General features: G+C 34.7%; 2 protein-coding genes across 3 annotated transcripts in view; one reads left to right on the top strand and one right to left on the bottom strand.

Annotated features, from left to right (window-relative positions):
* The window catches only part of LOC111058210, a 53977-nt gene extending 51724 nt beyond the window's left edge, over nt 1-2253 (top strand). The window contains exon 7 of one of the 2 annotated variants that reach the window (XM_022345713.2): nt 174-2253. In XM_022345713.2, the coding sequence (XP_022201405.2) occupies nt 174-371 (198 nt within the window). In that variant the 3' untranslated portion in view covers nt 372-2253. The remainder of the gene's footprint in view (nt 1-173) is intronic. The other variant, XM_039440010.1, reaches the window with a different exon arrangement.
* On the bottom strand, nt 1738-26993 carry LOC111058209 (ring canal kelch homolog). The gene is given in 11 exon segments (XM_039440033.1): nt 1738-3967; nt 5936-6076; nt 7182-7296; nt 8739-9182; nt 10222-10331; nt 12691-12847; nt 14527-14623; nt 19723-19898; nt 20836-21061; nt 21767-21913; nt 26637-26993. Coding segments are annotated over 11 exon segments (1827 nt in total). The 5' UTR covers nt 26672-26993; the 3' UTR covers nt 1738-3788.
* Between the last annotated feature and the right edge of the window lie 722 nt (nt 26994-27715).

The raw sequence follows: 27715 nt of genomic DNA, 5'->3' as shown, positions 1-27715 counted from the left end.
TTTATTCATTTCATTGACACATGTACAACATCGAAACAATGATACGGAGAGAAACAACAGAATGAATCCAAAACTATTTCTCATAGATATTCCCACAGATGCTTCATTATTTTGTCTCCTATTAGCACATGTAGAGAAGCTTATAAATTACACCACTGGTTGTTTGTTTGAAGGTGTATGGACAAAACGTGCACCACGACAGAATCCATTCTGGAATGGTGCTAGCACCAACTTTGGACGTGGAGTCGCACCACTTGAAACCAGCACTGGCTGGCTCCGAGCTCAGTTACCACGACAACCTCGTCCAGGCTGAATCAGAGCACCAGCACACCAGCGAAAAACCAACCGACGATCATCATGTCCAATTATGAAAGCTATAAATATTATTTACATCTCTAATTAAATTATTATCCAGTTCTTATGTAACACGTTAAAATATTGTTGTTTGGTAACAATTTAGTTATTAATAACTACCTTAGCTTTAGTGAAACATGGCTTTAAGTTATTTTAAGTACAGTTTTATTGATGATTATTTTAGTTACGTAAGAGTCAACAATAGTAGTTGGGTTTATTTTCACTTTCTGAGTCAATAGCAGTACATGTCAGATTGTACGAGTAGATAATATATGCAAATCATGACATTTTTTAACTAAAGTATTTCAACGACTGAATTTTGTAATATTATTGATAGATGTAATTGTTATGTCAATAGAAGGAAGTAATCTCTTGTCTGGCCAGACCATTAAGTGAAAATGTACAACACCTTTGTTGGAAAAATCAAAGCGTGAAGTTGTCTCTGCTGCTAGGAATCAATCCATGTATTGAGTTCAAATGGACTTATCAAGCTTTTTTTAGAATGCGAAACGAAATATGGAATGATTGATTACAGGTTAAGATACAGAGTTGAATGATCAATAAGGGTTACTTTTATGACAAGAGCCAAATTATTCTAAAGCAAAGAGAATCAGCAATATCAAATACCCTTTCTTATAGAGATGACAATACATATCACGAATTATGGGTAGCGGTGTGCTTTATGGCTGGACGACTAATAGTTAACATCAAATGTTTATTAAAAGTTTTTGAGCATGCAGGGCAATAGTGCCATAACTAAGAAAATATATTTGATAAATTGATATTTATATACTATGTAACCTAATGCCTAACTATTCATGTGTATTATTTCAGCTGCACAAATTATATAAAAGTATAAATTGTAAAGAATACCAGTGAAAAGACAATTATTCAAATTCAATAAAAGTGGCAAAATTTGTATCTGTTCACTGTCAGTGATTCAATTCAATAGGACTTTTAAAAATCAAAACTCCACAGTTCCTATTCAGACCATTTTCAATATGCTATAACGTATTTCGGCGCTATTCAAGCAGTATTAGCAAACCATGATTAGGTAGAAAGAAATTATTCAATCACAAAAATGCATTCTAGTACCCACTCATTTGTCTGTAGTACTTTTCAAAATGGCACAAATCTCAACTTTACATCAAATTAGAATATTTACAGCATAATTACAATATATTTAGATTTGCAGTCCAAGACTTGTGTATCAAGTGAAACTAGCTTTAAGTTTGTTTAATTTATGAATAAGTGAATGGAATGCTTTACATACACATCTGTGGCTTTACTGTAGGGCTGTGTGTTACAAATCATTAAAATTTTATGTTTTACAAAGTTAACCAAGAGATGTGATTAGAAATGGTTATTGATCAGTTGTTTTCATTTTTTAATGTATAAGTTGTTTATTAGTGATTATTGAATGTTTTTATTTAAATTAATGGATTAAAATCAATTAATTGAGCCTGAAGTAAATCAATCAATCAATTGAGTCAATTTCTTCACATTCAATGGAGGAATGAAAAGATTACTAACAATAATATTAAGGAGCATGAGCACACCAATGATACTTGAAATATAGTAATCAAATAATGGAATTTATCAAATTAACATGATTTTGTTTTTAAATAAAATTCATATTTTTCAAATATTTACTCTTTTTGAATCATTATACACTGTCTTGTAGTTGCTACAAAAATGTTGATAATCTTATCTAATACCATAATAGTTGAAGGTCTTATGAATCATGACGAAATAATTTCATACACAGAATATAGTAGCATTTATTTTAGAAAAATTACACAGCCATATAGTTCATTAGAAAACACTTGAAATAATCATCCATATCAAGTAGTTGGGAAATATCCAAAAATAAAGAAGCTTAAAAAGAAGACAGAACAAGGACAATGGAGTCAATCATTTATGGCCTGAACTACATCAAGCGATGTATTAACGAAAATCAACATTCAATTTTTCAATGCACTAAAGATGATAAAATGAATAGTGAAATGGATCAAGAAATACTAAAATTACTATCACAATAAATTATTTATGTTCAACTTCAAAAAAGAACGTTCACTAACCAAACCGAGGAAATAATAAAACCTTGGCCAAATGACACTTTCTAAACGTGAATGTATAGGAAAATGCATTTGAAACTTCATCATGAAGAGATGAATTATAAAAAATATATAGTCTATCTGATAGGGTAAGTGATTGGAAAAGTCCAAAATATAAAAATATAATCTTTGCAAAATAATAAAACCTTTGATAGAGATATATATCATAAAATTCTTTCTGGAAATGAGAACGAAGATATGTTTCCAATTATCTTTCCTCTTTTGGGAGAAATTACATCTAAAATTTAGAATTTCAATATTTAAGCATACGTTTTACACAATAGCACTACATTAGAATATTGATTCTTACATTATATAACACACCTGAGACTAATATCAGTTTTTAATGATTCGCTTTGGAAATTGTAACTCACTGACGAATCTACAGCAATATGCCTCTTACATCAAGTGATTAAATAGTTATAGAGAAAGACATTCTATCATCATACTAGATTTTCCATTAAATGAAGAAATGATCACTTGCCTCTTGCCTCACATCAAGTTAGAATAACTACACTTACAACTTCTGAAAAAACATTTCATTCATACCAACTAAATTGTTATTTTTTAAATATCGTACTCACTTGATGACTTGAATAAGATCTACTGATCGGATTTTATGTCCTACTTGATTCCATAGGTAAGTAGTTAATACAATGAAGTGTTTCAGTAAGAACACATAGCAGGACACATTCAGGAAGTACATGAGCCAATATTAGTAAATTTATAATAATTCTTAAAAAAGGAACTGGGAACGATTCAAGCAGAAATGGAATATCAAGGAAATTCCAGCTATACCCTTAAATCTAGAATCGATGTATTTTGAACATTATTGGTTTGAGTGAAGAAACTGGGAGATGAAAACTGACCTCTAAATGGAAGAATTCGCTTTTCTAATAAGAAAATGTCTTCAAATCTTAAATTATAATTTTGTACTACACTTACCAACTAGATAAAAACTGGATTGAAACAATATTGTTTTGATTATAAAGATGACTTATCACAATAAATTCGTGTACAATTTTATTGTATTATATATATTATATATTTGGCATTTTCTGCACAGAAACAACAGAAAGCCGAATTGACAATAAAAGTTTCAAGAGGAACAAGTTTTTTAAAGATTTTGTCTATTCCAATGATACAGAGGATTAAGAATCAATCTTGAAGGTTACAACTATTGTATTTTGATATTCACACTTACATAGAATCCATATTAACACGTGATGATAACTTGAAAGAGCTGTTAGTTATGTCATGACGAATTAAAACCTGCTGACATATTGTTGTATTGCATCAGTGGTAGTACAATAACATTTATAGTGCCGATGGCTTATCAATAATGGTAACTCCAGCATAGCTGCGTCCTATACTCATAGTGGATGAGAGCATCGACCACGAGTCACTCTTCGGATTGTAGACCTCGACTGACGCCAGATTCGCAGAGCCGTCATCTCCCCCCACTACATACAGCAGCCCGTTCAATGCAACCACTCCTGCAAAATTATGCTACAATTGATATTCTCCAATATATTTTTTTAATCTCTAAAATCAATAAGATTTTGACTATTTACTTATAAGAACAAGGAATAACATCACCAACATAAGGAATAATGAACAAAAGCAAAAATTCACTTACGAACGAGTTCAATGAGACACTTGAAGATTGATTTTTCACAGGTATATCAATTATTACTACCGTACATGAACTTTCAGTTTCACAGAGGGTCATAAATTACCTTGCGCTAATCGCTGGGCACATCTGGCAACACTGAAATTTGATAAACTGATTTTGAATTAGAATATGAAATAGAATCATATTAAAAGATTTATCTTTTAGTTTTCAGTTTAATATCATGATTTTTATCACCATAGGCCCGGTTGCACAGAAGCCAGTTAAATTTTGATCATGATAAAATGCAACGAGAACAAATCGGAGAAGTAATCTTTACTAAAATCTGTGAGATATTACTTTTAACACGGCTCTTTCTCGAAGATGGAGAGATCCGATGCTCTATCCTCCACTAATCACTCCCACTACCTAGCAGCATTCTAACGCGTCGCGCCAACACTCCCCTCCAGCTAATGCCTGGTATTATTCCAAAATTATTTACTGGCAGCAGGTATATTGGTTTGTGTAATTATGGAGATGTGCTCATCACAAGAACGTAAAGCGAAATGACACGGCGCATCCAAATGTGCGCAGAATGATCGTCTCTGTCTATGCTACAAACTGTGGAAGGAGAAATGGGTTTCTCCTCTTCATGTTAAAAGTAATATCTCACATACTTTAGAAAGTCTTCTCTGATTGGTTCTCGAGACATTAATCGTGATTAAAAATCAACTGGATTTTGTGCAACCGGGCAATAGTGGAACCTCTAATATTGCATTTGTCATGTCCAGCGTTGCTTGTTAGTGGGTGATGTTGAGATATGACTAGAACTACATTTTTAGGTTGAAACTCACCGAGTCACCGGGAAGTTGATGACGGCCACACTAATAGTATGCCAAAGTACTAAAAAATGGTATAGGCCTAGATATTATGGGAATATAGGAGAATTGAAATAAAGAATTGTTTTTCTGAGGATGTGTCCCACATTACACTGCACTGCATGGGGTCTGCATGGGGGTATAGTGTTGATGAGAAGCGTTCAGTTTCAGATGGATTCCAAACCACTAGCAATCTATTATCGAGTGATAATGAATGGCCTCAAGCAGTCTACCGGGGACACTTCCAACCATTGTTCAACAAATATATGACGAATTAGACCCAAGCTAATCGGATTCCACAAGAAAAAGCAATTCAAAATTATTTCAACTAGCTGAATGGGAATTAGAATATTATTCTCGGTGAGCGATCATTTAGATATAGTAAATTAGAGTAAATTGTCCTTTGAACAAACAAATTCTCTCAATTCCCATTAAATTTGAATTCCACCACTTATGAAGATCCTCTTGAATAGGCATTTAAGAGCTCTATCTAGATCTATGAAGATAAAGACAGATCTATTCAGCTTTTTAAAGAACCTTCAATTCAATTAAAACGATGCGCTCAGGAGCAAAAGAGATGGGGTCTACAGCAGTCAGATTTGTGTGAGTGTGGCCAAACACAAACAATGAGCCACATAACTGATGAATGCTCAATCCATTCTTTTGTGAGAGACCTAAGAGAACTACAAACAGAGCTGTAGACTGGTTAAAGCAGCTAAGAATAGAATTGTGAGTGACTCTGGAAGAAGAACTGAATATTTTTATTTTTAGGCTAGGCCTGAAACTGATATTTTATGTTTTTGGAGACGAGGGTCCAAGACCTGATTTTTATTTCCTGAAAAGAAAAAAAAATTCAAGGCTGATGTCGGCATCGGGACCATACGATCAAATGAATAATTCAATTAATATTGGTGTAATTTTCAGCAAGTGTTATTGAATCAAAAATAGAAATAATGAATAGTGATGATAGTGACCTGCATTTCGCCTGCACAATGTCATGTCCGACACCGGCGTCCATGATTTCGTTTCAGGATTGTAGGCCTCCACACTCTTCCTCACCAGCGGTCCATCGTGACCTCCCACCGCGTACAGGATTCCATCCAGAACTCCAACTCCTGAACACATACAACGTCCAATTTCATAGAATTCCAAAATATATTTACGGAATACGGCTACAAGTTCAAAACCCAGAAGGTCATTAATAAAAACGAATAACTCTTACATTAATTACTGAGTGAAGACAGAAGATTGAACCACTCATTAAGTAGTAATAAGTAAGCAATAGCAACTGAGTTTACTTTTTATAGTTTACAAATAGCTGTATTTACAAAATAAATACGTATAATATAGAGAATGAATTTAGTTTCACGCCATACAACGTTGATTATTTTCACATAAAAATGGGTAGGTAATACATGCTGTTTTTATTATTTTTAATATCTATACCAACATTTGAAGGAGTTTCAAATTTTCGTATAGATAACTTTTTGGTGAAGGAGGATCACGATAATACTCTGAAAGAATATTTTTACATTGTAATAAATTATTTGTTTTTTCTTGCATGTTATTGATTCGCTTCAATTATCCACGAAATTTAACTACTTTATTACTAAGATAAATAATCACTATTTAATTTATAAATTAAGAAGAAAGTATTTCACAAAGAAATTTCTATGGATAAAATAAAAGCTATGTTATTAACAACCAAATACATTTTTTTAAAATTCAAATTTTAGTCAATATTCTCGATTTAAAATTTGTGATCACAATAATCAATAATTCACTGCAGTGATAAAAATTAATAATAATAAATCAACAGAAACAAAGATCACAATATTATTATTAAGGCTATTAATTGAAAATATATTGAATGGTGAATACTTTTTTATTACACAAGAAAAACAATATTTAAAAAAAAACCAACGATCAATGAAAACATTCTAGTTTCTCCAAATTATATTATTTTCAGAATTCTGAAATATTGAAGTTAATATTTTAGCAAAGTTGAAATTATGATGATATTTATTATTTTCAACTTTATTATTAGTGTACAATAATTCAATTGCAAATTTTAAAAAATGAATGAATAAATAAGACAATAAGGGAGTAAAAAAATAAGTGAATAAATAGCAAAATAAAATTTGATTTGATTTTGATTTGAGAAATTAGAAAATAAAAATAAATACATAGATGAATAAATTAATGTGTATTTATTTTCACCTGCACCACTTCTTCGAGCAGACATCTCGCAAACGGCCGTCCAAGTATCTGACTCTGGCGAGTAGCACTCCACTGAACTCAGGCAGTGGCGCGATGCTCCGTCGTACCCGCCAACCTGTCAACAAAACCATCACCAGTTAATCAAGACAACATTTGGAGACAGGAGAGGAGGCTAATTAAAAAAAATACGGCTGACCCGATCTAACGGCTTTTCGCTTCAAAAAGTTACGGACGCCCTGATCTGCCTTTCAACAAGACACGCAGCGACACTCTGCGTTGTTCAGACAGGCATTTATTGCCTCAAGTGCATTGACATTTGCAAAACATTACTTTCATAATCATTCGTTGAATAAAGTTATTGAATTGTGAATAGTATAATAGAAGATAATATAGACAGGAACTAATTTCAACTTGAAAAATCAAGTTCGAATACAGTTGTCATATCACAAGATAAACCCTGGCTGGTCAATTTGAATGAGAAATTATCTATGCTTCCGCAGTTCTGAAATATTTTATGCAGAGCCAGTGTCTTTTTAGTCTTTTGAGTGTTACAAGAGGTGTGCCGCAAGTATCCATTCTGAGTCCATTGCTTTTTATTCTTTATACAAATGATTTGCAATCGTCAGTCCCAGTAGAGGTGGGTATCACATTATACGCTGATGATACAACAATAATGTTCAACAACAACAGCCTCAATGAACTGGAGGTGGAAGCAAATCTACAGACAAATTCTGTTGTACAATATTATAATGAATCATTATTGTCAGTGAACCCTAAAAAAAGTAAGTGCCTTCAATTTGGTTTCAAACATTATGTATTTGAACCAGTAATTAGCATTGGTGACTCTATTGTGGAGAATGTGACAGAGGCGAGTCTGTTGGGACTGATTGTGGATAAGGATCTCTCATGGAATGCCCATACTGACAGACTGGCGAACAGAATCAGTAGCAGTTTATTTGTTCTGCGAAACAGTCAAGTGTGTGCCCCCTGAGACAGGAAAAACGTTATATTTCGCACTCAATCATTCACATATTGCATATGGAATTGAGCTCTGGGGTAACACATCTCTGCAGAACATAAACAAGATATTCATTCTGCAAAAGCGGGCTATTAGGTGTTTAGTGGGATTGGGGTTCAATCATCCTTGTCGAGATTATTTTAAAAGGCTGTGCATACTAACTGTACCTTGTATTTTTATTTTTAAAACTTTATTATATGTGATTAAGAATATGGGCAGTTTAACGACCAATGCACAGGTACATTCACACTTCACAAGAAACAGGAACAACTTTATCGTTCAGCCTCACAGGCTAACTCTTTTTGAGAAAAAACTAGCTACATAGGGACAAAATTTCTAAACAAGTTGCCTGGTAATATAGATTTTAAGAGTATGACTTTCAAAAAAGATCTTCATAAGTTCCTTGTTGAAAAAAGGAACACTTAGTGTGCATTTATTCTTCTAATACTGCATCTACATGTTGGCCCATTGAAGGCCAATGTTTGGATCAGCGCCAGTGTGTGGGTAAATGTTTTGCCAGCGCTGGCCTAGATGTGGACTAGGCATTGTGGGCCAGCGACTGGGACAACATGTGGACTAGGCATAATGGTATTTCGATATAATAAGATTCACTTCAGAATTTCAACATTGTTTCGGATGGGGAGCCTGGAATGTGTTCTATATATGGAATGATGTCAATGAATATCACTGACCGCATAGATGCAGTTGTTGAGTACGGCGACGCCGAGCGTGGAGCGACGCGCCTCCATGCCGACAGAGGACGACCACTGATTGGTTGCCGGGTCGTAGACGTCGACAGTGCGCACGCGCAGTGAGCCGTTGAAGCCACCGACGGCGTAGACCTTGCCGGCGAGCACGACGACGCCCGCCCGGCACCGACGCCCCGGCATCTCAGCTGCCGTCGACCACGCCTCTACGCCCACCTCCAGGCACTCCACGCTGCGGATTGCTTTCGGCGCCTGCCCCCCCACTACCAGCACCACCTAGCCACACATCACATATAACAATTCTACTTGTATAATAATAGAGAGGTCCACGTTATAATGGCAGTTTTTGTGTAGTTGAGAAGTTGATATTGTGGTAATTATTCATATTGAATGAAAAAGACTAAGAAATTGTCAAAAAACCACTGATTTATTGATAATTAGAAAGACCGGTTTCGGTTATTACACCATTGTCAATCTCTGATGCCGAATCTTCAGAGATTGACAATGGTGTAATAACCGAAACCGGTCTTTCTAATTATCAATAAATCAGTGGTTTTTTGACTATTTCTTAGTCTTTTTCATTCATTATAATGGCAGCATTAGATTAGCATTGGCGTTGCTATCCTTGTCAATCATTCGACAAAGCAGATAGCATTATCATTGTCTAGCTCCGCTACGTTGCCAGATCGTTTTCAAACAACGTAAAAATATAATTAATTAACAAAATATTCAATCTCAATCATGAAAATTTATTATTAATAAATCATTAAAATATATATTTCTTGATGTTCGATTATTTTTAACAAAAATGATCCGTTAATATTACAGATATACCGGAATCAGGTATTCGGCTGAGAATCGGCAACGCTGTTGTTGTATCTTTTCCACTGATATAATAAAGTGGCCCTCACACTCTTAAGAACCGCTTAGTACTGTTACTCTACTACGAGTTTGTGAACAGCAATGCACACGAGTATGAAACATGAAAGACAAATAACTTGAGAATCAATCTGTGTAATATTGTACTACTTCCTAAAAGTACTGGAGATATATGTCTATTGAACTTTTTTATACTCTGCCCACAAGTGTAAATGAATAATAAATTCTTTGATACTGAATTTAATGACTGATTTTATTTCATTTATTTTAATATTACAGTTGTGTTGTGTTTGATGTGGTGTTTTTCATTATTATTCTAATTACATATCTTCATGAGCTATATTGTGATGCTATTATAATTATTACTGTGCAGATTATTTGACGAGTGTATTAGAAAGTATGTAAGAAAATTGTTTGAAAATGGAAAGAATGTTACCTTAGGTAAGCCAATCGGTTGACGAGGCTTTGTTCTAGGTGTCTTGAAATGAGTCTTTTGGTCCCCCTTAAGTAGATGATATTTAAGTGCTTCAATAAGATAGTCTTTACCTGAAAGAAGTGGAGTTGATTAGTAACAAAATATTGATCATTGATTCAACACAATCGGTAGGTTTGCTAATACTTTGGAATATGGATATTCCTATTCATTTGCTATAAAATTATTTAATTGAGCATTTAACACAGCATACACTCTGGAAGAAACAAACACCTTTCCAAAGACTTGAATTGAATCAATTGAAACAAAATTAATTTTAATGAATTTCACAAAATAGTTCAATGAACTTCTAAGTAAAATGGAGAAATCGATTTTTTTATAGTTTCTATATAGGATACAATTGGATGTGAAATTTTCATTGTAACTTTTTCATAATTTTCTCATCTTATTCAGTTCAGAAGACAATTATTGTCAAAAATGAAGTTCACCCAAATTTTATAATAATTGCTGTTATGCAAACCACTGCTTACTCGCATTTACCTATTAAGATTGCTTATTGTGAGGGGAGTAGAATATAAGTACCAAATACATATGTATGCATTTATTCAATGATACAAAATTATTTTTTTCAATAATTGGGGGAGCACCCACAGGCACATCCCAAAACTGTTCCTTCCCCGAATTTTGATTCAAATACTACCGTCCAGAAAGAAGGGTATGTTTCCTTCATTTCATAAAATTTTGTCCAATTTTTTGAGGGAAAACTAAAAAAACAAGAAATTTTGAATCTAGAAAAAATTGAAAACCAATTGAATATAAAAATAACACTCAAAACATTCCAAAATAGATTAGATTAGAGTTCTTTATTGACCGAGCGAAGTGAGGTCTAAGATTCAAGTCGACGGTTTGGCATTTCTCTTAATGTTTAAATGTTTGAATGTTTATATGTTGCGCATTTACGGCGAAACGCGGTAATAGATTTTCATTAAACTTGACAGATAATGTTCCTTTTTTAATTGCGCGTCGATTAAATACAAGGTTTTTGGAAATCTTGCATTTCAAGGATAATATAAAAGGAAAAATCTGGTGTGGCGCACTCACACAACTTTCCTTGCCGTTATGAAAATTGATCACCTGACGCTAGTGTTCCCGCGCATCTCAAGTCTACTATTCAAAGATTTGAGCCAGCTGGTGACAGGGCAATAACGCTGGAGACACACATGAGGTCTGCTATCTCTTCATAGTGAATGATTTAATAGAATCAACAATAATTTGCAATTGAATAATCACATTTTCTCGAATTTAAAGCTTATTTTCAATTTTAGGTGAAAATGTTACTGAACATTAATTGTAGAGATTTCCATGCTCAATCTACTCCACTTGATTTTTTTTGTTTCAATTGTATCTGAAGCCTGATAATTGGGAATCTATCTGCATTGATGGGGCGGAGCTCCTGGAATTTTTACAGATATGGGACTTGTGGCAGTTGATAGAGCTTATCGATGACTATTTTAGGTATGAATTTGATCATAATCGTTGGAGCCGTTTCCGAGAAAATCACGAAAAAACCTGTTTTTGACAACATTTTCGCCATTTTAGCCGCCATCTTGAATTGCATTTGATCGAAATTGTTCGTGTCGGATCCTTAAAGTGAAATGACCTTAAGTTCCAAATTTCAAGTCATTCCGTTAATTGGGAGATGAGATATCGTGTACACAGACGCACATACACTCATACACACACACACACACACACACACACACACACACACACACACACACACAAACACCCAAAAACCAGTTTTTTGGACTCAGGGGACCTTGAAACGTATAGAAATTTAGAAATTGGGGTACCTTAATTTTTTTCGGAAAGCAATACTTTCCTTACCTATGGTAATAGGGCAAGGAAAGTAAAAAGGAGCCTCCTTCATATGCCAATATTAGAGTAAAAATCAGACTATAGAATTATTTATCATAAATCAGCTGACAAGTGATTACACAGATGTGTGGAGAAGCCAGTCTATTGCTGTATTTCCATAAGGTCTATAGTTTCAATCAGGTACTTGTGGATGAGAATAATGCGTGAGGTCTACTGTTCACATAACTACTAGGTTATGTATGTAGCAATATGTACTGGCTTATACACTCACTAATTTACATTAAATAACGGTAATGCTAATTATTCAAAAATTTTTACAAAGTATGAAAAATTAATCAATGAGAATGAATAAAGATTTAATGCAATTAGAATAACGATAGTATAATAATCTGATGTAACTTCATAAATCGGCGGTACTTCAACAAAAAATTGTCAATTCTATGAAAAGGATATAAAATCCTTTCCATCAACACACGACCGGGTAGGTTATAGAGAAGTTATAGTTATAGAGTTACTATACTAGTTATAGAGATATAACAAGTTATAGAGATATAACAAGTTATAGAGATATTACACGTTATAGAGAATACTTACATTTGAGATTGGCTTTTAGAAGAGGCTCCTCTTCAACCCTTTGCACAAGGTACTCTTGGGGAAGGAGAGGCAGTCTGACATGCTCCATGAGTTCGGCAAGCAAGTTCTGTCTACCTTCAAGGTCATGGTTCACCCAACTTATCACACACTCAAAAACCTGCGCCAAACGTATCCATAAAAATAAGTATTTTAATTGGAATTTCAAGTAATATATATGAAAAACATTATTATTATTTTCATGAAAATACAAACAGATTAAGTCTTCAAATACCCTAAGGGCCGATTCCCGAGCTCGGGATTTAGCTAAGTTCTAGACTTTAACTGGCTTTGAACTCTCGAGTCAGAAGATTGGATTTTCGAGTCAGAGCGTTAACGTAGTAGAGGACTTGAATAGACCCTGTAGTTTAGAGATCACCTTAGGCTCTGGAGTTTATTATTTCGCTTTCTGAGTGAATGGCTTATAAGTCCAGGACTTGAATTAGATTCTCGCCTCTTTCCGAGTCGAAGATTTATCAAAAATCGTTCAGAACTTAAAACAGCGTGATTTTAAACCCTTGACTGAGATAGGTTTTAAAATTAAGTTCTGGACTTAAACTGAGCAAACACCTCTCAGTTATTGTTTTGGAGTAGATGAATAGCCAAATAGATGTCTTGGAATACCTTAATTATTTGAATTAGTACATCTAAATTCATAATTTATAGTTTGCAAGTCTATTTTGGAATAAAGTTGTATCAGAATTATGCGTAAAATACTAACCTTATTTCACGACTGTGACATAAAAAAACCTAAAAATAATACAATGATTTTTCCTTAGAATCTATCTTCCAATGTGAATTTTATTAATCAATGTCATATTCAGCATATTAATAAAAGAAATATAACAATAATAAATTATCATTCCAGTTTTTTTTTTTTTTTTTTGAAACAAAAACGTTTTCCAACTCAATAGCTTACTAAAATTTTTATTCCCAAATCATTGGTTAGGATCAATGATCAATAATAGCATAACGTAAAAAGGAATGTTTATTCATTCATGTTTCAAAAGATTAGGTTTTGCTTTGAATAGGCAAACAAAGGAATCGAAACTTATTTTCACAAAATAATAATTAGTTACAAAATAGTTTGGATAGCAAACTCATTTGGATAAGCCCGCTTCAATAAACTGTTCTGCTATAATGCCAACAATACAACAGTAAAATATTGGAAATTTCCTACATGATTATTTCTTCAAGTCTTGGACTCAAATAAGTCGAGAACTTAATAGACCCCGGAATTTAAAGATTAACCCGTGACTCAGAAAGTTGATTTAGACCCGAGCGCTTATTTTAGTCCTGGACTCTGTATGTCCAGTACTTATAGATCCCGAGCTCGGAAACCTGCCCTAAAAATTAAAAATTATCATTCAACAATAATAAGCAGGAAACTAACAGGTGGAAAAAGCATGCCTCATTGCTTCAAATACCAATATTAGTCGACGAACTCAGCTGAGAAAAGTTCTTGAAAGATACTTCAGTTAAGTAAGAAACAGAGAAAAATAGAATCACATTTTTGTGTCTCCACTAGAGGAACAAATTAAAAGTCAACCACAAAAAGGAGTGAGTTAAAGAGTGAACTAGAAGTAAATCATTAGTAACTACCAATTATAAAGCAGCGGAAGCAATCGACCACAAATTGAGTATCTGCATGAAACAATCTAGAACGGTATAATAGCATTTTTTATAAATCTTTGATAAGTGAATTTCACTTGTACTCCATACTATTACTTCCAGTGCAAATCGATTGCGAATAATTACAATTTAGCCTAATCAATAAGTAAAATATAATATTGTAATAACCTTTTCTTCGGATGGCACAGTCAAACGATCGCTGCAAATTAGTTTCGATACTTGATGATGAGATAAAGTGAGGAATTCTTCACATTCAACAACCTCTCTGAAAAAAAGATTGCGTGTTTAAATTTCACAACTTATTCTTTTAAAACGCAGTTTGCTAATTATTTTTATAGTCTGAATTCTGTTTTCTTACGAACATAACACTGGTTATGGAAGAAAAGTTTGGATAACTTGTCAAAGTACAACTTATTCCTGAATATAGAATATTTAAGTTTTATTTATCTTAGACTGACGAATAAAAATCTTCCCTGCAAGCGCATATTAATATGTAAGCTTGATTCAGAAAAAATGTTATTAACCTAATATATTTCAAGTTTAAATAGTCGTTGGTCCTGGAATATGATCGTATTTGAATATTTTTCATCGATTCTATTTCAAGAGGATTGAGTAACTTCTAATTTATTATAATTGATCTTTAATTCTATTTAAAGAAGATTGCAACTTGTATCAATGAGAATTATCATATTTATTCACAAAAAATCTTGCCTGGTACTACAGAACAGAGCAGATTATCATATAATGGGTCACAATAGTAGGTTATTTGAACAAAAACCAGATTATATTGGTAAGAAATTTTATAACAAGCTACCTCAAATCTTGAAAAGTAATGATGATTTGAAGATTTTCAAAAAACAAATTAAAAAATATTTAGTTGATAGAGCTTTTTATAGTGTACAAGAATTCCTTTCAAACCTAGGTTGAACTACTTAGTGTTAGAATTATTATGTAATAACATGACTTGTCTTATACTCCATGACTGGAGTCTTAAAAAAAAAAAAAAAAAAATTGGATGGGGAGTGAGTTTGTGAAAAAGACATTATGCCATATGTCTTAATTTATCAACTCATAAAATAGACAAACTTCCTGAAAAAGATGAATACTATTTTAAAATTGATTGGAATGGTGTTCAGAATTCCTTGTCTGTCCAGTGTTGGGACCGTGTATCGAAGAAAATAATATTAACCTATCAACTAATCTATTTATAGATACTATTCATAATATTATACTTGAGAAGACATCTAAAATAAAAATAGCTTCAAAAAATCAAACCATGGATTACCAGAGGATTAATAAATTCAATACGTCACCGCGATAAACTTAAGAAGAAACTTACGACAGCCCTACTGTATTGCTTTAAAAAACGAATTCATCCGATTCAGAATCTTATTACACTCAACCATTAAACGAGCCAAACATAATTATTCTAAGAATAAAATTGATGAGGTTTCATATAATCCTCAAAAGTTTTGGACCTTAGTGAAAGGGATTGCTGGTAAATCAAAAAACCATCAACCATTCTCATTCAATTAATTTTCTAAAAATGGAGACTCCGCCCAAACCCAAAATATTAAAGATATCTGCAACAATTTTAAACAATATTTCACGTCCGTTGGATCTTCCCTATCCCAATCGTTGAACCCTGTTGGAGAACCAGAAATTAATGATTCTGAGTATGGAGTTGATGCAGTATTTGAGTATTTAAAGGTAGGAGTGCTCCGGGGTACGATCTCATTCCAACTAAATTAATCAAAGAAAATCTTGAGTCATTAATTAATCCTATCCATCATTTAATAAATTTAAGCATTCGTAAAGGACAGTTTCCGGAAAATCTAAAAATAGCAAAAATCATCCCAATCTACAAATCAGGACCTAAAAATCAATTCTCAAACTACAGACCCATTCTCTTCTTACAACATTGTCTAAAATTATTGAAAAATGCGTTAAATTACAGTTAACAGAATATTTGACAAATAATAACATACTTGCAAAATCCCAATATGGATTTGAAAAATCAAAAAATACCAATGATGCTCTATTTGATGTAACCAAATATATAATTGAGTCAGTTAAATCTCTATCTCTTCTTCTTGTCTATCTATCTATATTATATCTATGAAAGGCTAAGCCCCGACAGACTGAAATCACACCACAGCCCAAATAACTGAGCCTAAAAAATTGAAATTTTGCACAATTGTTCATGGTAGCCTCAAAACATCCACTGCGAGAGTATTTTCAGAAATTTGCCCCCCTGAGGGAGCTGAGACCCCACAAAAATGTTGTACTTTTTAACCGCTCATTCCACAGCAAAGTCATGAGGAACTTTTTTGTTCAGCTACGAAAAATAATTGGATCTATGCAGAAAAAATTCGATCAGGAGCACAGGGGTGTTCAGGAGAGGGTTTTTTCGAAAATGTTTATGTAAAATCACACTACAGCTAAAACAGATTGGCCTACAAACTTGAAACTTTGCACAAATATTCTTCAAACATGCTAAACGCGCACTAAGAACGGATTTTGAGATATTTTGCCTCTAAGGATTTCAAAGGATGAAAAAGGATCCTTTCAAGTAAGGTTATGAACATGGTAAGGTGAACGCCATATGAAACTTAGATAATTGACACATGATAATTTTCTAACATATGTTGTAATCATTGGAAAGCTCAAAGACCTTGAAGAGATATATAGACCCACAATGCCTATGCCTTCCCAATGATAGCTCTTACTTGAAATTCAAGGCCGCCATTGGGGTATTTTAGCACGAGATATTATATCTATATATATTTGTAATACAATAGATCACAAAGGCATTGGTGGCATTGGTATGTAATAATCTTATGGGTTGCCCCCTCAATGGCGGATTTCAATTCCAAGTACGACACTAGCGCTGCATGTGAGTCTATGCATCTTTAAGGTCTTTGGGAAAGCTTAAAATAATCTTATCAATCAGCTGATCAAATTAATTTTTTGTGAATCGGAAGCGCGAGTACCTATTCTGTGGCGCGAGCTTGCCACGTGTGTGATTCATTGTTGTATTCTTGGCCAGTTCGGTTTGCGGCTTCTATCAGTTGTATATGGAGTCTCATACATTCCGATTATAACAGAGCACAGAGATTTTCTTTGGTAAGAGTTGTTGATAATTCTTCTTTAAAATTCAAATTCTATTGCCATCAAAAATCACATTGAAAAATTTCTTAATAGACAACAAGATTACAAAAAAAAATTCGAACATATACCTACATTTATTTGTAGTACGGCCAGAAAAAGGCAAACCTTAGCCGTGAGTTCATTAAATATAACTTATATATTTTTTTGTTAATATTTTGAGAATCAAAAATACGACTCTATAGAGGCAAGCTCTTCAAGAAGCTTGAATCTATTGGAATTAAAAATACTACCTTGCAGTGGATCAGAAGTTACTTCTATGAAAGCCTTCAGTTTGTTCAAATTGATTGTAAATATGGTAAGAGGGACAGTGTTAACTATGGGGTGATTAGGGAAGCACCCTGGGTCCAATATTGTTCATTATATATATAATATATATATATATACCGAGCAGACTGTCACAGCTTGAGGAGACTCAGTCTCCGAAAATTTCCCCCTATTTCTAATGTAAGTTTTTAAGTGTATTCAATCTTTTTATATCGTGTCTCCTGTTCTAATTTATATTACAAGCTAAAGTGTCTTCTATATATATATATATATATATATATATATATATATATATATATATATATATATATATATATCAATTACATCTCAAAGCTCAACACGACAAGCAAGATATTTCTATTTGCTGATGACACGGTTGTTGTTTCTATTGGCAAGGATTGGGAAGATGTATATAAAAATGCCACTATAGACCTTTCAAAAATAAAAAACTGGTTCGACCATAACAGCTTAACAGTAAATATAACTAAAACAAAGTATATGCCGATTGTAACAAGGAACCAATCAGATCCAGGCTCAAGACAGGTGAAAATGCATAAACGTACAGATTTAGAATCCTCAGTCTGTACAAATGTGGATCAATCATGAGAGTTGACCATTACAAATATCTTGGGGTTATTTTTGACCATCACTTGAGTTGGGTTCCCCATATTCAATGTGTCAAACAGAGGCTTAGAAGGATGTTGTATGGACTCTCTCAGCTCAGCCAGGTACTAGACATTAGATTGTGTAGGAGGATCTACCAAGCATATGCCCAATCAATATTGCAGTATGGAATAATAGTTTGGGGAGGTGTTTCATCTGCTTGCCTGGAGCCGCTGGCCGTCACTCAACGCACAATAATGAAAACTATCCTGAAAAAAGAATCCAGGTACCCCACGTTGCTGCTATTCTCGGACTTCCCTGCGCTCAATCTAAAACAGTTATTTATAAAAACAATTCTTACATATATAAGGAAAAATAAAATAAACATATTTGCTAATATACAACACAATTATCAAACACGACTCAGGAACAACCATGGATATTCAACACCTAGATTAATGCATGGAATAGAACTCAAATCACCATACTACCTAGCTCAAATTATCTATAGGAATTTGCCGGACCACATCAGGGAGGCTGAGGATTGCAGCGACGTGGTGTATAAAAGTAGGTTGGTCAGGTGGCTTTTTGGCATAGGCTGAATTGGAACTGAGGAACTGCTCCATTCACCGTACATCTAGTATAACTTACCAGCTCAATTTAATTAAAATATAATATTTTCGTTTCATTGCTGGTCTTAGGTTCCCTTGCTCTCCCACTTGTAAATTTATAATCAACTCTGCTCTGCTATTGATCAAGTATTTTTTTGAATAAACTATAAATAGCAGTTACATTTATTTATATAGGTTGTATAAAAAATAAAGTTAATAGTTCATAGCACAGATAAAGATACATGTTACTCTATTTAAATGCAAGAGCTCTCCCCCATTCACAGACGTATAGTCTTCTTGGGAGAATTCCACACCATCTATATACTAGCATTAATGTAATAATGTATAATTTTCTATTTCAATTGATGTATTCTATTTATAATTGAATTTATAAAATTTTACATTTTTTTGTAATGCAATGTTGAAAATAAATTGGTTTGATTTGATTTACACTTACCACTAAATCTTCTTCCGTTTATATTGATTTCAAATGCAAAGTTTTTCACTCGAAAGAATGATTTTAAGCTTGAAATAAGTATTTGAAATCAAAACCATTTTCAAATAAAATGATAAATCATCAATTGGGTAATGTGTTAGAACTGAAAACTGACTACATTAAAAAATTATTAGATCATGTCAATTTAATTGATCGATATTTACTAGAATGTATTGTAATTTAATAGATTGATAAAGTTGATACGAATATACAACTCACGGAAAGTGTTGTTCGATGTAGGTTTCAGATGAGGTTAACAGTTCAAGACAGCCATGCAAATCGGCAAATGCTCTTATGCCAAGACAATTGGTCGGATGCAGTTGCGCCTGTAGGAAGTCACAACATGCATCCCTCACGTCAGTCAACTGAAGCAGGTTGGCTGCGGGCAACAACACCTGTTCAAACGAAGTCACCTTATTCAAAAATAATCATTACTCCCCAATCGTGAATTCCTCAAAGTAGGCTATCAACTTTGAATGCCGCTTCCTCAATCACTATTTTAAATGAAATTCGGGTACATTCATTTTTAGCTGAAATATTTTATTGACTTTGATTTCAATCGTGAAACATTTAAAATAGAAGTGTTAATGAATATAGTGATCGTTGTATGATATTGTTTGCTATTGAATGGATAAACTGGTTCGAAAAATTAATTCTGATCAAATCAAATCCTTGAATCCTGCCATTCTATTAAACAAAAATGTTATAATAGAGAACATTAATTAGATCAGATTGAGAGGAATTCTCTAAACATTGAAAATTTCTCGAACATCAAATTACATGCTGTAAGCAGGCATTATTAAGTGCAGCATCGTGCCGTTATGGGGTTTTCTAAATATATGAGCTGAATGGAATAAGAATAATTGAAACTATTATAATTTCAGTTCTAAATTTGTAGATATAAGTATTATTTGGAGATAGAATATTATAGTATAACGCAACTTTGAAACATATACATTTGAGGTAAAATTCAATGTATGGCATATATAACTGAGACGTAATTAATTCTAATAAACATTTTACATGAATATTCAAGATACTTCAGTCTGTAATTGATAAATTGGTAACTGAAAATGTGTCGCCGTATAACAGTTAGACAATGTAGCGTTTATAAACAATCTCTGATCCTGTCATGAATTCAATTCTGCCCAGCTTTCATAGCATTTACCTCACCTCCACGGAGGTAGGCCTATACTAGATTACTGATGTTCACTGAATATGATTAAAAAAATACTAATGGATTATTGATGTACACTGAGTGTGATTACAAAAGTTCAACTACGTTATAGATGAAATTTTTGATGTAGGAGCGATGCGTAAAAAATACAGCACCTGGACATTTTCTTCAGTAACATGCACTTCGGAAGTGTAGACATAGTCGACGAGTAGTTGCAGAGCCTGAGAGTCGATGCTCTGCAGCACTATTCGCTCTTGCTTGCTCTCCTCGAAGCTGGTGAACATGGCGTGGAAGTAGGGACTGCAAGCGGCCAGCACCATCTTATGGGCTTGCACCTCCACACTCTCAGCCACTAGGCGAACGTCGCACAGTAAGTTTTGTCTAGATAACAAGCAATCAAGCAGACAACAAAATAGCACATATGCACACTAGTGAGTTCAATCACTATTTTATTTATTATAAAAGGACTGTTAAGGTGACAGAGTGAGTTTCTTAGTATATACAGCAACCTTAGAAAAACAACATAAAACAAATTAATTGCAGTAGTTAATTTATGATTACAGCTGGAACATCTTCTTCATAAGAAACAGCAAATTACAAAAAAGTTTAAAAATATGACTTACAAAAGATATTAGTGATGAGGTGACATGATATCTCCATGCTCAATGGATTGAGTATATGTTATGAAAACTGTTCAAGAAGTATATAAACATTTGAACAGAGTAAAGTGATGCTTTACTCTTTTGAACAAAGTGATGCTTTTCGTTGTGTATTTACATAAGTGAATAAGAATATGCAATCTCTTACTATAACAAGAGATATTTAGTTGATACAGAGAGTAGGTGACTTGAAGATTTCAGAGTAAAAAGCGATTAAACATTTTTGTCTTTCAATTCAAGCCGTTATTCTATGGATTATCTAGTTTTCTTTCCTATAGAATCGATTAAGTATGCACTTTAACATACACATCTCAAAAAATAGATGTTTATGTAATATTTTGGAATGAGTGCAACTCACAACCCAACACATCATGTTGAAAAATCGAGGCAATATTAAATAATAGCCTACCACTTAGAGTGGACTCACTTTCTCATGTTATTCATGACATCAAAAGCTCGATGGGTGTGGTGGTGATTCCTATAGGGCGGCTTCTCCCGACTGCTGGGCCGTGGAATGTGCTTCTGCGAGCTCTCATCCAAAGAGTTTTGACTTGCATAACGCAATAATAAGCAGCTGTAAAAGAAGAGTTGATCGAGAATTTAAATATCAAACATTATTTAGAAGATCTAAAAGGAAGTAATAACTGATTGTCAATAGAAGTACTCATTCAAATGACACCTAACTCCCTACTGTATACCTCCTGAACAGTAAATAAACAACGGTAGCTTTATTTATAATCATTCCCCGGTTCTAAACCCACCAAAATGAATGACACCTCTGTATATACATACACATGCGTGGATTAGCATTAGCGGTACCATACATTAGCTTGGGGCTTAATTAATGTAAATTGATGCTCTTCGGTATTTTTACTGCATTGATCCTAAAAAACTAAATTGAATTTCTTTAGGAGGACACAGGCCTAATCAATTTGGGAGTGTAAGCTGGACTTTAATGAGGAGTCACACATTGAAGTTGAATTAAGCTAAATTATTCAAGTTTAAAAGTGGAAGTAATAAAAAATAGTGATAAGCTTGTTAGAATATCTGATGAATTCAAGATGGCAGTGACAAGTGATCGCGAGTTTTTGTGTGGTGTGTGCTCAAAAATTGTTGAAAATAATTCGAATGCGCTAGAATGTGAAGGTTTTTGTTGTAATTGGTACCATATGAAATGTGCAAAATTATCCATAAAAAATTACCGTGAAATTCACGACCTTGATGAAAAAATCTCTTGTATTGTGACGTGTGCTGCTTGAAGGTTAAGAACTTGATTTCAAAGCATGGAAAAACCGACAGTGATAATGTTCAGTTTAGTAAAATATTACACGAATTGAACAAAATTAGTGAGAATTATGCTAATTTGAGTGATAGGGTTAAAAATGTAGAATGTTTTCAATTTACAACATCGAAATCTTCATCAAACAAGACGTATACTGCCAGTTTAAGCGCGCAGCTTCAAGATTTTTCAAAAACTCCGTATGATGTTATTGATAGTGCTGTGAATAAAACAAAATCTATTTCAAATGCTGTTTGTTACCGAAATTAAAAAATTACCTCCTAGTCAAAACCTACCTTAGACGTAGTATATCGACTCATAACCCGGTAAACAAACGTGTAAATGATGCAGTTGTATGCACGGGAAATGAGACTGGGCTTAGTGTTTCTAAACAAAACAAACTCTCTGACATTAGAGATACTAGTGGTATTTTTCTATCCCGAATAGATAGGAGTGAATCATGCGACTCAGTAAAAACGTTTTTAACTGATAGAAATATTAATCCAATCGTGTGTATTGAACTTGAAGCGAAATTTGAAAATTATAAATCGTTCCTGCCAAATCTGTGGATAAGTTGCTTAATGCGAATTTTTGGCCTTCTCGTGCTTTGGTACGAAGATTTTTTGTGACAAAAACACCAACTGTAAGTTCTCGTGTTTTTTTTAGGGAGACCAACCCATTAGTTTCAACACCTGTCATTAGAAATCTCAAAGAGAAAAATATCGATCTTATTCTGGGTCATTGGAATGCACAGAGTGTTCGATCAAAGCAGGGTATTCTTTCACTATTTGTTGAAAATCAGAAGCTTGATATCTTGTGTTTGTGTGAGCATTTCTTGACATTGGGTGGGTCAGATTTTTACTCAATGATATCTGACCTTACAATTGCCTCAATTTATTGTAGAACTGTGACCAGATGTGGTGGCTCTGCTATTTACATTTGGAATGATATTGACTTCACCGAAATTGATGTTTCTGTGTTTTGTAAATAACTTGACTTGGAAGTTGTGGCTGTGATAGTGCCCACTTACCATATAATATTGTTTCTTTGTACCACTCTCCCAGTGGACAGTTTTTGTGAACTTTTTGAATGTTTATTGTTTTATCTTAATATACATCATGCTACATGTAGTATTGTGGTAGCTGGTGATTTCAATGTAAATTTTATTGGTGACGACTCAAAGGCAAGATATATTATCGAGCTTCTGAAATGTTTTGGCCTGTACATCACTTGCACTGAGCCCACCAGAGGAGTCTCCTGCCTGGACAATGTAGCTGTGAGATTTCAACCGGATGTTTGCAGCACAAAAGTCATTGCACTGCATGGCGTCGACCACTCTGCACTGGTGACAAGTTTTTCAATGTCTGGCTCATCCATGGTGAGTGATGAAACATCTACATGGCATATAAACTATACTTTCAGATCGAGGCCTGTAAATGAGACTACACTGATTCCTTTTGGAAATGATATGGCCAGCACCCCCTGGGATGTAGTACTTCAGAACCCTTGTGACTCCAGCCTGTGTGAGACTTTTTTCAACTATTTTCAGGAGAGATTTAACTTCTTTTTCCCTGAAAAACTCAAACCGCATCGCTCTCAGCAACCACAGAAGAGACAGAGCCGTATGAGAAGTCATCAAGAGTGGTATACTGATGATCTTGCCAGGCTGAAGGAACTTATGCTTGCTTTGAAGGGAAGGTGTGCTGGTGGCAGTGCTAGTGACATGGAGAGATACCGACGTGCAAAGTCCATCTATAAGAAGCATATTGAGCAGGCTAGAAAGCTGGCAACGGCTGCAAGGATTGAGAATGCATCAAATCGCTGTAAGGCGGCATGGGATGTGATAAATTCACATCGGTCCTTGCCAAGGAGACAGCTTGATTTTGCAAGTCCTGATGAATTCAACAATTTTTTCATCGAGTCGGTAAACAGCATTGTGCGAGATCTGCCTACAGTTGAGCTGCTGGCTGCACGAGTTCCACCAGTGCATGCTCGTCTGTCTTTCTTCCGCCTCATCACTCCACCTGCCCTGATTAAGATTGTCCGCTCTTTCAAGCCATCCCGGAGCCCTGACGTGTATGGAATGTCCGTTTTCATGCTACGTGAGGTGGTGGATGTTATTGCAGAACCTCTTACTACAGCAGTTAATAACTGCCTGAGATCCGCCATCTTTCCTGACTTTCTGAAGACCTCAAGAACTGTTCCTGTGTACAAGAAGGGTGATCACCAGAGCTTGAACAGCTTCAGGCCAATAACCATAACTCCAATCTTTGGAAAGGTGGTTGAAGCAGTCACCAAGCCTCAACTTGAGAAGATCTTTGAGATGAATAACCTTTTCTCAAGTATGCAGTACGGTTTTCGCAGAGGGAGGTCAACTGTTGATGCAGTAAATCCAGTGGCTGAGCGAATTGGTTCAGTGTTCGAAGATGGTGAGTCCCTTGCACTGACCTTGTGTGACTTGAGCAGAGATTTTGACTGTGTTGACCACCATATACTTATCAAAAAGCTTCGTTATTATGGTGTTGTGGACTCTGCTCTAAAGATCTTGGAGTCATATCTGACTGGGAGAACACAGGTGGTGTCATTGGGAGGAGCTGCATCCTGTCCACTCCCTGTGAGTTTTGGGGTACCTCAGGGTTCAATACTGGGGCCAATCCTGTTTATCATAATGATTAATGACCTGGACGACAATGGTTCAACTCTTCTCTTCTCTGATGATACATCATTGCTGTCATCTGGCATTGACCTTCAGCGGGTGTTGGAGATGTCAGCAGAGCGTCTGCGGTCGTCAACTTCATGGTTCCAGGTCAATCGCTTCCAACTGAACGAGAGCAAGACGCAAAACATAATCTGCAGCTTGTCGCAAAGTCTGCCTCAAGATCAGGAACCTGTGAAGCTGTTGGGCTTTGTATTGGATTCGAAACTCAGCTGGGCAAGCCACATCCAACAGGTGACTAGGAGACTGTCCCGAATCTGTTTTCTGTTGCTCAAGCTGAGAGGACAGGTGACAGAGGAATATCTAGTCTTGGTGTATCATGCACTTTTCCACTGCCATATCTCCTATGGTCTACTCATGTAGGGTCATTCAGCCAAGGTTGTGGACATACTTAAGCTGCAAAAACGGGCTGCTAGGATTATAACTGCAAGCGAACATCATGCACATTGCAAGCCCATTTTTGTTAGGCTGGGTATCCTAACAGTAGTCAGCCACTTCCTTCTTCTCTGCCTCATGTATATCAAGAAGAATCAACAAAATCTCTTGACTCGGACTGATGTACATCAACATAACACCAGGCATCGAGTGCTGTTTGACATACCCAGGGTGCGCCTCCAGAGATCGCGGGTATGCTACAGGATTGCAGCTCACCGCTACTTCAACAGGCTACCTGCAGGAGTGAAGCAGTTGGATACCAGCAAGTTCGTGAGGGCTGTGACCGGTTTTTTGAGAGCCAGGGCTTATTATGATGTACAGGAATTTTTAAATGATGACCTGACTCAAATACTATCTGGCTAACTTGCCAGTAAGTTAAAGAGCAAGGCCTTAGATGTTAACTAAGTGTGCTTTATCTTGATCGCTGCCATCTTGATAAATTAGTGTTTTGTTGTTTTTGACTTTTATTGTGAAATGACGCCATCGATCCCACAAGTGTAGGTAATGGATGAAGAAGAAGGTATAAAGAAAAAAGTAGCATGATTAAATAAAGGAAATATATTTGAAGCTACGTAAAAATGTTTTAGGCATGAGCGAGCACATTATTATATCCCAACTTAACCTTCAATCACTAGTATTAAAGCAAAGCCTTGTAAATAAGTAGGATGATTCAAGGTAACCAGGTAGAATCATCTTGATTATTTTTGGGGGTCAACATTGTAATGAGTGATTAACTTACTGCATGCATCTGCAATAAATAACAAGAAATGCAATATTTTAAAATGTAGCCTATAAATGTTGAATAAAAGCCCAATATCGACCATTAGTCCATAATTAGCATAAGAAGATGTTGAAAAATTCACTCACCTTCCTCTATCACCACAGTCACCGTTAATCTCCATAATGCAACAATGATAAACTTCAATTTAGTTCAATATAGTGCCAAAATTTTGCGTCAAGTTTTTAATAACTGAATGAGTAAGTTAATTATTGACCTAGAGTTTAGAGTAATCTCATTTCAAAATTGTATAAATCCAATTAAAACAAAAGCTTAAAAAAAGAGTATTTCCTAATTTTAAAGAAGTTGATACCGCGAAATAAACATACACAATTCATTTTTGTTGTCAATTGAAACTGAATCTGAAACAATAAAAACAATTTAATGATAATAACCTTTCATCAGAGATCAGACAAACAAGAACAGCTGACAATTTCTTGGGTCACTTGCAAAATAACGAAACTGTCTGCTGAGTTGCTGACAGGCTGCCAGCTACGACTATACTTCCAAATAAAAATTTCCCTTTCAATTTTAATCTAAAGGCCGATTCCCTAATCCCTAATGCCGCATCTACATGTTGGTCCAATGATACCTATTCTGTTCCAATGACGACCAGCGCCAGTTACTTAGGGTACTTGTTACTTGTATTATTTTGTCCTCCTGACAGTCGAGTCGTCATTCACACGCCAGTGTGTGGATGGGTGGTTTGTCAACGCTGGTTTTCATTGCCTTCACTGGGTAATTGGGCCCTGGTCACATTGCATGCTGGGCTAACATGATGCAGCATTTTAGTATTATACTTAGTATTATAATTATCAAAACCGTCCAGTGAGGACTATAAAACTCAAAATAAAAATTTGAATATCAATGGTAAGGACCGTTTTATCAAAAGAACGGCATACTGTGGAGAAGACTGGACAAGAGTAACAAGTAAGTACTCATTAGGGCCTATCCTCAGCCTCCAGAGGATAGACTGCTATAGGTACCTTCCTGAAAGTAGGTACTAGGTATAGGCCTACCTCAATAATGAGAATTTTCCAAGGCCCATTCACGTTATGCTGTCATAGAGTAAAGCGATACCGTTTAATTAATACCGATAAAGATAGGCAACTATGAATGGAGGGTTGCTTAGCCATTGTATCTTCTATCACTCAACAAAGCGGATAAC

The sequence above is a fragment of the Nilaparvata lugens genome, chromosome 1 (genome assembly GCF_014356525.2).
Source record: "Nilaparvata lugens isolate BPH chromosome 1, ASM1435652v1, whole genome shotgun sequence".
NCBI classification, from domain to species: Eukaryota; Metazoa; Arthropoda; class Insecta; order Hemiptera; family Delphacidae; genus Nilaparvata; species Nilaparvata lugens.
The sequence above is the reverse complement of the archived record's forward strand: the minus strand, read 5'-3'. Positions and strand labels throughout refer to the sequence as shown.